Source organism: Sprattus sprattus (assembly GCF_963457725.1).
Source record: "Sprattus sprattus genome assembly, chromosome: 15".
Taxonomy (NCBI): Eukaryota; Metazoa; Chordata; class Actinopteri; order Clupeiformes; family Clupeidae; genus Sprattus; species Sprattus sprattus.
This window is the reverse complement of record NC_137913.1, coordinates 7,035,895-7,049,240: the sequence shown is the minus strand read 5'-3', so window position 1 is coordinate 7,049,240 and position 13,346 is coordinate 7,035,895. Positions and strand designations below refer to the sequence as shown.

General features: G+C 41.0%; 1 protein-coding gene across 1 annotated transcript; it reads left to right on the top strand.

The window, feature by feature from the left end:
* Window positions 1-3,463: 3,463 nt before the first annotated feature.
* On the top strand, window positions 3,464-13,148 carry LOC308376232 (E3 ubiquitin/ISG15 ligase TRIM25-like; the record flags this gene model as incomplete). Its single annotated transcript, XM_080852527.1, has 5 exons — window positions 3,464-4,054; window positions 5,339-5,434; window positions 5,653-5,886; window positions 6,118-6,261; window positions 12,645-13,148. 5 exons carry the CDS (start codon window positions 3,464-3,466, stop codon window positions 13,146-13,148), a joined length of 1,569 nt encoding a protein of 522 aa, XP_080708653.1.
* Between the last annotated feature and the right edge of the window lie 198 nt (window positions 13,149-13,346).

The window sequence follows — 13,346 nt, the reverse complement described above, 5'->3', positions numbered from 1 at the left end:
CTGTAAAAGAGACCATTTGTTGCCCATACATCAAAGTGTTAGCCGTGAGCCTACGTCCGTATTGCATGCCCAGGGAATTCTCGCACGGTATTGTTGTTTGCGTTTACATCCCTCTACGAGCTATGATCGAAATCGCCTGTGACACCATCTACATCTACTATCGCTGGGCTCCAAACTCAACATTCTGAGGCCTTCATTTGCAATTTTGGTAGACTTTAATCATGTTACTCTGGACTCAACTCTACCTGCTTTTCACCAGTTTGTGTCTTGCCCAACAAGGAAGAACAGGACAATTGACCTAATGAATGCTAACATGAGGGATGCATACAAAGCCACACCACTTCCTCCCTTAGGGAAATCCGATCACAATCTTGTTTTCTTACAACCTAAATATACTCTAAAAGTGAGCAGTCAACCAACCACCTCACGCTCCTTCAGGAAGTGGCCTCCTGAGGCAGAGTATGCCCTCGGGATTGCTTTGAGGCTGCAGACTCTTTTGGGGAGGAAATCGAAGGGGTCACACACTGCACTACTGACTACCTGCACTTCCGCATGGATATTCACGCTCCCACTAAAACAGTGCGCTGATTCACACACCTATTCCTGCATCCCCCCACCAGCTGCTGCAACCTGCTCACTGCATACCACAACCCCCTCACCCTCACATCCCCCAGATCCACCCCGCCCACCCCCGCTCTGGCCAGTGTCTCCCTCAACGCCCACCTCCTCATGGCGCCACAGTAGCTGGTGGTGGGACGTGCCATGCAGTGCGAGAGCTTCCTGGTGTCCTGGCCTCTGGTACAAGTCTGTCTTCATGATCTCCTTCTTCGTCCCCCTGGCTCTGATCCTTGTCAGACGGCAAATAAGCTACTTACTAGTTCGGCAGACGGTAGAAAGCCGGGCGGCGTAAGGCAATTCTACATTTAGCAGTTATATGTACCCAGGTATGGCAATGGCACGGAGGCGATTCTCCATATTAAAAGTTATTGTAGCACCCCAATTTTTTTCAAGCTGTTATTTAAAGGTAAAACTGCTTATCCTACCCCTTATCCTGAAGTATAATTGTTGCATACTGTTACTTTAATAAAGTTATCTGCTTATTTTACCGCCACTGTGTGCTGGTTTATTTCATGAAGGGGTCATGAAGCTTTATTCTTAAGGAGCTTTGATAGTTTGGTTCACTTCCTTGCTTCAGCCACTCATCTTTTTAAGTATTCTAAAGTATAAGGGGGTTTCTCTGCTTTCTTACACCTGAGCGTTTCAGATGGTTGCGGATATAGCGGATAAAAAAAAAAAAAATCTACTTTTTCTTAGGATTTTTAAGGGTTAGGGATAGGGTTAGGGTTAGATTATAAGGCTAAAAATTAGGCCTCGTTACCCCTACCAATGCCTGAAAGTATGTTACACTTCCTGTATGATGTCATATGACGCAGATATTGTACTATTTTTTGATCCGAATAATCTGCAACCGTTTCAGATGGCAGCTGTATCTGAGGCAGACTTGGCCCTGATGTGGCCCTGATTGGGTGGTTACACCACTTCTAGGCCAGATGTGTTAGACTGTGGGACAGGAGAGGGCCTATTCTTGGACATGGATTAGGTGTGTGTGTGTGTGTGTGTGCGTGTGTGTGTGTGTGAAGATTTGACGACACAACACGGGTATACAATTTCAGAAGTTTTAATTTCTCAATGAACTGTAGTAAAATAAACGGAAACAGAACATTTTGCAACTAATTTGTAAAGAACGTTGAATACAGTAAAATAATTTCCATGTAATTACCAAAAAAAATATATCTTTTTTTTTTGTACTCAAAGAGAGGTCTTTATTGATCCATTGTTCCAAAACAGGTAAAGTTACTCACTGCCCATTACTGGAATCTACTTAGCATAAGGTGCAGCCAGTGATATACAGTATGTGAAGAGAAACTGTAATCAAGTTAATCTAATACAAAAAAGGTAATTTAACAAATGGCTTCTTTCTGATTTTATTTGCACTTTATTCATCATGGGTTGTTAATTCATTCTAAGTTTGGCCTCAGATGTCATCTGCAGAGCATTGCTTTCTTCCCAGACCACCACCACACCAGTGCGGTACACCTGCCAATACGTGGGGTCACCCCAGCGCTCCACCCCAGAGTCACAACAGCTTCACTGGTGATCTAATGTCTAACACTTAACCCAGGGTAGAGAGGCTGGGTGAATGTAGTCTGGATTTAGCATCTTTACATCTCAGTCACAACAGCTTCACTGATGTTCCAGAATTCAAAATCCAAAACCCAGGGTAGAGTGTGTGAGTGAATGTGGTCTGGACTCTGTGCAGGAGGGTCATTGTGTCAGAGATGCTGTAGAAGGCCAGAGTTCCTGCCCTGTGATCCACATACACTCCTATTCTGGAGCTGGACACTAGATGGAGTTTAGTCTGTTCATTATTGTGACAGAAAGAGGAGCTGCTGGTGGTGAGTTCCAGACTCCAGGACTGATCATTCCATCCAAACACACACTCTTTACACCCTGTCCTGCTGATGCTTTTATATGAGACTGATATATTAACCCACTCCCCTCTCCACTCAACCTCCCAGTAGCAGCGTCCAGACACACCCTCTCTACACAGCACCTGATAACACCACTCATCAAATCTTTCTGGATGATCAGGATATGACTGGACCTCAGCTCTTATTTCCACCCTCCTGTTCCCCTCAGACAGATGGAGGTTTCTATTTGCTGTGTTTGGATCCAGTGTGAAGTGACAGGAGTCTGATGGAGGAGAAGACAGGACAAACTTAGGTATTTGTATGTGTTAGTCAGTGTATTTCATACAGTAATTTGTGTCTTGTTTCTATAGTAACCCTTATAGGTTTTGGAGATGTAGACATCTTTAACACGGCTATCTGTATGTTGTTCCTTTGGTAACTTTCATGGGTTTTGCGACGTATTCAGTTATCGCTGCATGCTGTTAAAAAGCAGCGGTAAAGAAAATGAGAATTATGTCTCAGGGAAACCCTGCATATGGTTGTAGCTTAAATATGGTTAGCATGAATGAGGTATGCATTCTGCTGCAGCCAATCTGTTGCTTGTTGGTAAACTCTGTGTTTGATGACTGTTCTCACTGAGGAATCATCAGCTTGTTATTATTTGTCCCTGTTTTTCAGGGGTGTAACACACACACACACACACACACACACACACACGCACACACACACATGCACACACACACACACACACACACACACACACACACAAACATACGCACACAAACACAAACATATGCACATAAACACACACACACCTATTTCCCTGACTCCATTTAAACATTTGAACTGGACTCCAAAGGCTGACGCAAAATGACAGCTAGGAAGCCACTCCCCAGCACACCTTGTTCTGATGAAAACGAAACTTAAGTATCACTTGGCAGGTCTTTCTCTCAGTGTGCTTGTGCTTTTGGTTGTTAGAGAAAGCAAACAAAATGGCAGAGTCAGTTTTCAAGAAAGAAGAGGACTCCTTCTCGTGTCCAGTCTGTCTAGATCTGCTGAAGGATCCAGTGACTATTCCCTGTGGACACAATTTCTGCATGAGGTGCATTGAGGGCTGCTGGAATCAGGAGGATCAGAGAGGAGTCTACAGCTGCCCCCTGTGCAACGACACCTTCACTCCGAGACCCAAACTAAAAAAAAATCCTCTGATTGCTGAAATGGTGGAGACATTTATGGAGACCAGAATCCAAGCTTCTTCTATTACTCCCTCTAATGCCGGACCTGGAGATGTGGAGTGTGACGTCTGCACTGGAAGAAAACTCAAAGCTGTGAAATCCTGTCTGGAATGTCTGGTGTCATACTGTGAAACTCACTTCAAAGTTCACAATGAACTTTTTCCTGGACGAAAACACAAGGTGATTGATGCCACAGACCAGATACAGGACAGGATCTGCTTTCATCATAAGAAGGTTTTTGAAATATTTTGTCGAACCGATCAGATTTGTATCTGCTATCTGTGCATGGTGGATGAACATAAAGGCCATGACACAGTCTCAGCTGCAGCGGAATGGACAGACAAACAGGTCAGTACTGGAGCTACATGTGTGTCCAACATTTCTATGAGGGCTCTTATAATACTTACTGTGAATGTCATACTATAATTACAAGAATACTATCTCACCAGGTTTTAGGTCTGGCTGTTTCCACAATGACTTTGCCCATTAGAGAAAGGGAGAATCAGGAAATTATTAACAGGTGCAAGATCCAGTGTAAAAACAGGTCATACAGGTTATGAGCCATCTTGACAGGTTGTTGCTGTTTAATACCAGTGCTCCTGTAACCAGGGGCGGTTTTTTATAGGCCCTGGGCAAAGAACAATGAACAAAGAACAAACCCCCCCCCCCCCCCCCCAACCCCCTAAATGTTTTGTGAAACTGACATTTATTGTGAGTATATGACTTTAACAATTACACAGTTGTAACTTTTTTGAATTATGAGTTTTTGACTGCATTGTTTTAGAAGTGTAACTTTTTGATTACTTTATCAAAACAAAGTTCATTTGATACATTTGATTAATGCTTTAATTCTGTTTCTGAATGTTTTCAACTGAAAGTTCCAAATTTGTGCAGGTCCTGCTTTAACCATTTAAATTCTCTCTCTATCTGTTAATTTGTCACGCCATAATACTGGGTATTCACTAATTACTGTATCACCACCATTGGTGTTACTCACATTGTTGTAAACTTGGCTCAGCAGCACTTGGAGCATTATCAGATGAACTCGTAACATTATCCGAAATTTCTTTCATTTCCACGGACGAATTCCACGATTGGAAATGTTGTGTTACCTTAAGTCATTTCCCACTGAACTTCTCATCCTCCCCTTTCCTCTTTCTTTTCTCACTGCCACTTTTACATTGTTTCATACTAAACTTTGCAACCACACATCACCACACGAAAAATTGTCTGTGACAGAAATGTCACGTGACCTGGAATAATTTGTTCCATGATGGATTTAAGATACATTTTAGGCTGATACTCAAAATAAAAGAATCGTTTTGTCATGTTTATTATGAATTGTCATTCGTTTGCAATGACAAGTGATTTATTTTAGTTATTGCAAAAACAAAAACAAAAAACGTAAATACGACGAGGCCCAGTGCTCCTCTTGAACTTAGCTCATGGTTTCATTCAGATTTTCACTTGAAGAGGATAACGACTGCTTAATGTGCCATTAAATCTCTTGAAAAGTCTCATACGTACTTCAAGGATTTAGCTTAAAAAGGTTTAGTTGTCGTGTGATATTTGATCATTATTGTTGTAAATAATGTTGTGAAAAGCGTCTGTTTGTTTTTGTTTTTTAAACAGAGGCAGTTGGGGCAGACCCAGACGAGATTCCAGCAGAGAATCCAGGAGAAAGAGAAGGAGCTGCAGGAGCTGAGGAAGGCTGTGGAGACTCTCAAGGTGAGAAATGGCCACATCAGAAATCGCTTGTTATTGTGTTATCACCGTTATGATGCCATTTACTGTATATATGATATAGACAATCACAGAAAGACATGGTTTGGCAGAATTTACCTTTGGTCATTTGATCAAGAAGAGCTAGTCACACCATGAGTTAGTTTGCTCCTTCACTTACCTCTGTGGGTCTCCTGCCACCCTGTTTGTGTGTCTCCTAACAGAGCTCTGCACACACAGCAGTCGAGGACAGTGAGAAGATATTTATTGAGATGATCCGCTCCATTAAGAAAAGGTGCTCTGAGGTGAAAAAGCTGATCAGAGCTCATGAGAAGGCTGAGGTGAGTTGGGCTGAAGGACTCCTGAAGCGACTGGAGCAGGAGATTGCTGAGCTGAAGAGGAGAGATGCTGAGCTGGAGCAGCTTTCACACACAGAGGATCACATCCATTTGATTATGGTATAGCAGAACTTGAAATAAATCATCCATGTGGGTTTAAGAGAGGAAAAAGGCATAATGTAGATATTTTAATGTCTTAATGTGTCTAACATATTCACATACCTAAACACATGAGTGAATACACACTAAACCAACTGAATTCACCCCTCATGTCTGCAGCCTTTGGGGAAACACAGACCTGGCTGAATATTCAGGAGGTCTGCCTCACCTTTTATGTATTTCTCTCTGTAGAATTTCCTGCCAATCAGAGAATCTTCTCGCTCCTCGCCCAACATGACCTTCAACCAAAGCTTCTCTTTTGAGGCCGTGAAGGAATCTGTCTCTGGAGTGAAGGTGCAGCTGGAGGAGAAACTGGATGACATCTTCAGGAAGGAAGTAGTCAGGATATGTGCAGCAGGTGGATACAAATGTAGAACTGACTCAATGATGAATTGCTTATTTCAAAGTTTGAGAACACAAGGATCCTACTTCATTTTGATGTATTTTTCTGTATGTCTCAACAGTGACGAATATCCAGATCCTCCAGTCTTTAGAAAGTGAGTCTCTCTCTCTCTCTCTCTCTCTCTTAAGCTCTCACTCTCACCCTCTCTCTCTCGCTCTCTGTCACACACACAAATACACACACACACACACACACACACACACACACACACACACACACACACACACACACACACACACACACACACACACACACACACACACACAGATACATGCACACAAACACAAGCACACACTGTGAAAGAAATGTTCTTTATTAATTTTATCATAATGTGTTTTAAGGATTTAAATGGATTGTCCATCTGGTTCTGTGTTCTGTTTCTATGTTCTGTTAAGAGGAATGCTGAGTCTGTGAGAAAGCAAGGATTGTGAAACTTTATTACCTCAACAGAAAGCTCACAACCTGATAAGAAAGGGGGTTGCTTGAAGTCACCTGAGAACAGCATTGTTTACTAGGCTGAGAAAAGCACTGTTTTAATTCTGAAACTGATGTCGTGAATGTTTACATTGAGATAGTGGTATAGTGATTGATGATGCCATATGGTGAACTTTCCTTGACTGTTGTTTTTTAACTAAGCAAGTTGCTCAAAGTTTGGGGAGAGGGGTCTTAGGTAAATACCAGATGGCCACAGAGACCAAGGAGTGGTCAATATGTTTTGTATTGGGAGTGGTCAATGTATTTTGTAACCCATGCTGTGAATTCTAATAAAAGGTCTTGCGCCAGGAGCAAGAGCTCAGAGTTGACACGAGTGGTAACACTGCACTGCAGTGTAACACCGTTGCTCTCCGCTCTAGGCCAGAGCGTAATAGATCTGTTAACAACTTTGCTCTGGTTTGTGGTGTCATCTTATTCTAAGTAATTTAAACAACTTAGAACAAAGTAGAGTTCAGGATTTTTTCCTGACACACACACACACACACACACACACACACAAACTTACTATTGTTATCATTATGACACTGACCAGTATTGTAGCCCTCTGAGTTCTAGTTTATTGAAGCCATCTGATGAAATATGCTGTTTTCATTTCATGTGTCTGTATTACCATTTATACTATGAGTTAAACTCCATTTAAAATTTGATCTCAGTTTTGGGTTGAAGCATTAGACATCAGTAAACATTTTGTGAACAGGGTTTAGGTAACATTCCTGGACACCAGTGACAATTTTATATCAAAGCACTGTAAAGCTGAATAACCCTTGGTAAAGGAAAAGGCAGTTTTCTAAGAAATAACATTTTCTTTCTCAGCTGAAGTGAAACGAATTTTCACTGGTCTGTCATAGTTGCTAAAAACAGACATGAAAGAAAACCAATCACCTGAAGATGAAGCAGGCTAAAACTATATGGGAGTCAGTGTGTGAAAAAAAGTGTGTGAGTCTGGTCTTCAGATCCTGGGTGAATGACTGTCTCTCTGTTTTGGGAATCCAGATGCTGATCCTGAGCTCCCAGTCAGAAGAACAAACAGTAATGAGATACTACCACCAAACAGTAAGTCATTTCTGACTGATTCTAACAGTCTCTAACATTTTACATCAGGGGTCTAGCACAGAAATAATAGTTTCACTGTTTCTCATCACTGTTATAATCTGATCTCAAGAAAACCCTCCTTCAGCTGCGAGACATAGGAGGCATGGAGGTGTGGTTGGGCTCCAGCGTTTGAAATAAACGCCTTGATATTAATCATGTGTAAAAATGCCCTGAGATTTATTTATCCAAAGATTAGGAGATAAAGCATAACTACTAGATCTTATTAAAATGTACCTTTTTATCAGGGAAAACACAGGCAAAACAGAAGCCAATGGAGGTCAGAGATGGAGTTAAATCTCATGGTCAGAAACTATATCTCTGTAAACAAACATTTGTTCCCTAAAAAAGCATAAATGGTCTAGGCAGTTTCCTGCTCCTGTTCACACATGAGCTCACCTGGGCGTTGTCCTGGCACTGTACTAGGGGGCTGGCATGGTCATATCCACACCATTGACACTGAATTCTACCCCACAAACTAGTGATTCTATTTACTATTCAATTATCAACGCAATGGAAACTGAAGTTACCTCGTTTTTCAACATCAGGGCTGTGATGGGCCTTAAGCTACTGCTCTCTCATTATTACTTTGAACTTCTCTCACGTTTTCCATCATAACTCTGGGAATTTGACATTAAAACAGCAGCAGATTTGGGACACTACATTCCAAGACACAATAAGGTGTGAGACTGAATGACTGTGCCCATGCAAAGGTGGATATCCTCCAGAGTTCATGTACCCGGACAGGTTGAATCGTTAGACCCTTGTGTACACAACAATACCAAGACGTATTTATAAAATATTTGAGTTTTATTAATAAGGATTAACAAGGAAAGTCATCCTATAAAATCTGATCAGAGGAAATCAATAACACAAAGACAATTCATCAATATACCATTAAAGAAACAAGGTGGCTAGACTAGGCACCGACAGTGGCAATGAATATTACGTGCAAATCTGCAGAGAAGGCTAGAGTCATTCTAAACGACTATGTTGTAACCTTAAAAGTTTAGTGATGGGAATCAATAAGTGCAAAGACTAAGTAAGGGATAATGTATTGTCCGGAGAATGACCGACGGACAATACATTATCCCGCTTATTATATTATTATATTATATTGTATTAGAAGTACAAAACCCGTTGCCAATGACAGCGGTGATTATCTTTCGCAGAGGTCTGTTAGCAGGAATTAATGTATGGGTATGACGTAGGGATGGCCCATTCAAATCAACGGTACTTTTTGGAACGTTCTGAAGAGCCGTATAATAAGCATTGGTTAACACTGAGATCGGTTGTGCAAAATACAACTCTTCAACACTGCAATCATTTTTACTTCAATGTGTCCATTTCCCCCTGTTACATTCATATCTGAAAGAGGCTAAAGACATCCCAGTTATCATACTCTAAACTTGATTTACCCAATTAGGTTGTGTTCATGATTCAATTAAATAGTTTAAGAAACTGAAGGACTTTTAAATGCTATTACCATCCAAAGAAGATGAGTGGCTCTTGACTGAGTGAATCTCCATCTTCTCTTGTCAGTGGGAGGTTGGAGGCCTGTTAGACCTTTTTAGGTAATCTGACATGCCTTGATGTTTTTGTATATTTCTTCTAACTTAAAAACATTGATGCATAAGTGGCATATTTATGTAGAAGGTTAAAGGTTTAGATTTAAAGGCATATTGAGAACAAGAACATACAACTATTTCCCACCTTATTTTATAATGTCACTTAACCCTCATGTGGTGTTTGGTCTGTGGGACCTATTGTCAATGTTAACTACAAGAAAACATTTTTTTTCAACCTGAAACTCTTTGGATAATTTGTTTCAAAAAGAACATGTTAAACTAATTCTCATTTTGTAAGATATGTTATATTCTGCCTGCTGCACCCAGATTACATAAAGGTTTTAGCTGTAGGAGACAGATGCCCTCGTAATAATATATACACTACCGTTCAAAAGTTTGGGGTCACCCAGACAATTTCATGTTTTCCATGAAAACTCACACTTGTATTTATGAAATGAGTTGCAAAATGAATAGAAATTATAGTCAAGACATTGACAAGGTTGGAAATAATGATTTTTATTTGAAAAATTAATTTTGTTCTTCAAACTTTGCTTTTGTCAAAAAAGGCTCCAATTGCAGCAATTACAGCATTGGAGACCTTTGGCATTCTAGCTGTTCATTTGTTGAGGTAATCTGTAGAAATGTCACCCCACGCTTCCTGAAGCACCTCCCACAAGTTGGATTGGCTTGATGGGCACTTCTTGCGTACCATACGGCCAAGCTGCTCCCACAACAGCTCAATGGGGTGGAGATCTGGTGAATTCGCCTGCTTCTTCCGTATATAGCTCTTGCATAATTTGGAGGTGTGCTTTGGGTCATTGTCCTGTTGTAGGAGGAAATTGGCTCCAATCAAGCGCTGTCCAAAGGTATGGCATGACGTTGCAAAATGGAGTGATGGCCTTCCCTATTTAAAATCCTTTTTACCTTTTACAAATCTCCCACTTTACCAGCACCAAAGCAGCCCCAGACCATCACATTACCTCCACCATGCTTGACAGATGGCGTCAGGCACTCTTCCAGCATCTTTTCACCTGTTCTGCATCTCACAAATGTTCTTCTGTATGATCCAAACACCTCAAACTTAAAATTCGTCCAGAACACTTTTTTCCAATCTTCCTCTGTCCAATGTCTGTGTTCTTTTGCCCATATCAATCTTTTCTTTTTATTGGCCAGTCTCAGATATAGCTTTTTTCTTGGCCACTCTGCCTATACGGCCAGCATCCCAGAGTTGCCTCTTCAGGTGACACTGGCGTTTTGCGGGTACCATTTAAAAAGCTGCCAGTTGAGGACCTGTGAGGTGTCTATTTCTTAAACTAGACACTCTAATATATTTGTCTTCTTGCTGAGTTGTGCACCGGGGCCTTCCACTTCTCTTTCGAGCCCCTTTCTGCTGTTCTCTGAAGAGAGTAGTACAAACCGGTGTAGGAAAAGTTCAGTTTCTTCGCAATTTCTCATATGGAATAGCCTTCATTTTTTAAGAACAAGAATAGACTGGCGAGTTTCACACGAAAGTTATCTTTTTCGAGCCATTTTGAGAGTATAACCGAGCCCACAAATTTGAAGCTCCAGATACTCGACTAGCTCAAATGAAGGCCAGTTTTATAGCTTCTCTCACCCGCAAAACAGTTTTCAGCTGTGCTAACATAATTGCACAAGGGTTTTCTAGTCATCCATGAGTCTTCTAAGGCGATTAGCAAACACAATGTACCATTAGAACACCGGAGTGATAGTTGCTGGAAATGGGACTCTGTACACCTATGTAGATATTTAATAAAAAAAAAAAGATATTTCCACCTAGAATATACCACATTAACAATGTATATAGTGTATTTCTGATGAATTTAATGTCATCTTCTTTGAAAAAAGCAGTGCTTTTCTTTGAAAATTAAGGACATTTCTAAGTGACCCCAAACTTTTGAACGGTAATGTAAGTATATTTGAAACTCCCCATACATCCAGACAGTCATATGAGTTGCAGTCATATGCAGTTGCAGTATTTAAAGCATGGGAATCTTTCCTCTCCATCCTTTGTCACTGTATTTCAGTTGTTCATAATAGTTTTTATGCTTGTCTAAATATCATGTACACTTCTCTTCAAAACTTTACAAACAGTGAGATTTACAGACACAGACCAGAGCACATCGCTGTTCTGAATTTATGAAGAAGAAGGTCATTGAATACATTTTGTATCAAAGCAATGCAAACGTATCCATAGTTTAGTTCACAAAGTTTGCTGATATGGTGAATGTGTTAAGTGTTTTGAAAAAGTGTACATAGTATTGACACAAGTTTGGAAATGATTGTAGAAATCTTGGTCTAATTGAGAAAATTTCAACATCTCTTTAGTGTTTTTTGTTTATTTATGAATTCTTGTGGTTGTAATAATAACAAGAAATAATGGTGTGGTTCCAACAGACCTGTGTCTTAGAAAAAATATGAACACAACATGAGAGTCAGCATTCTTTATAAATGAGAATATGATGTGATTGAAAAATTAGCTTGTTGTGATGTTTATAAATGCCCTTCACACTGTAATGTGATGTTTTTTGTCTCAATGTCTGAAGTCCAGGCTGTTTTTCCTGAACCACTGACCAGGGGTGTGTTCTCGTGGTGTAAGTTGGACATGAAGACATGCAAGCTATCACACATATACACAACGTGCACACAATCATGCACACACAGGGATGCACCTACATGCATAATATCATGATCATAGTAGCAAACCCACATACAAATTCAACCCACACACACACAAACAAACACACACAACTTTATTGATGCAGCACCCAAACAATCAAATTGGCACGAGGCGCTTTATAGAGTCCAGGGCCTGAACCCCCTTAGAGCAAGCACAATGGCGACCAGGGCAAGGAAAGACTCCCTGTTAATCAGGAAGAAACCTTAAGCAGAACCATACAAAGACACTGGTACACTTTCACACTCTATATAAAGTATATACAAAGGACTGTGAAAAAAGTACTGACACCCAACATCATTTATTCATAAACAGGGAGTGCTACCTTCAGCCAAACACACACACACACACACACACACACACACACACACACACACACACACACACACACACACACACACACACACCTATAACAAATACATTACAATACAGTTTTTTTCTGTCTTCTCCTCCATCAGATTCCTGTCACTTCACACTGGATCCAAACACAGCACACAGATACCTCGATCTGTCTGAGGGGAACAGGAGGGTGGAGATGAGAGATGAGCTCCAGTCGTATCCTGATCATCCAGACAGATTTGATGTGTGGAATCAGGTGCTGTGTAGAGAGGGTGTGTCTGGACGCTGCTACTGGGAGGTTGAGTGGAGTGGGAGGGTTGGTATATCAGTCTCGTATAAAAGCATCACAAGAAAAGGAGGCGGTAAAGAGTCTGCATTTGGACATAATGATCAGTCCTGGAGAGTGAACCTCTCCCCCAGCAGCTCCCTTTTCAAACACAATAATAAGGAGACAAATCTCCCTCTAGTGGCCAGCTCCAGAATAGGAGTGTATCTGGATCACAGGGCAGGAACTCTGGCCTTTTACAGCATCTCTGGCACAATGACCCTCCTGCACAGAGTCCAGACCACATTCACTCACACACTCTACCCTGGGTTTTGGCTAGATTCTAGATCATCAGTGAAGCTGCTGTGACAGACGTATCTAGATGCTGTTAGCACATCTGACACATCACATAATTTACACATCACTCACACATTAGCAGTGGCGTTTCTACATTAGGGGCACATGGGTCACTGCCCCACCAGATCCAGATGACCCTGTGGTGCAGAAACCTCAATACATCTGTGTTTTGTGGAAAAGTATATCTTATTTAATTTAATATGCAAAGTA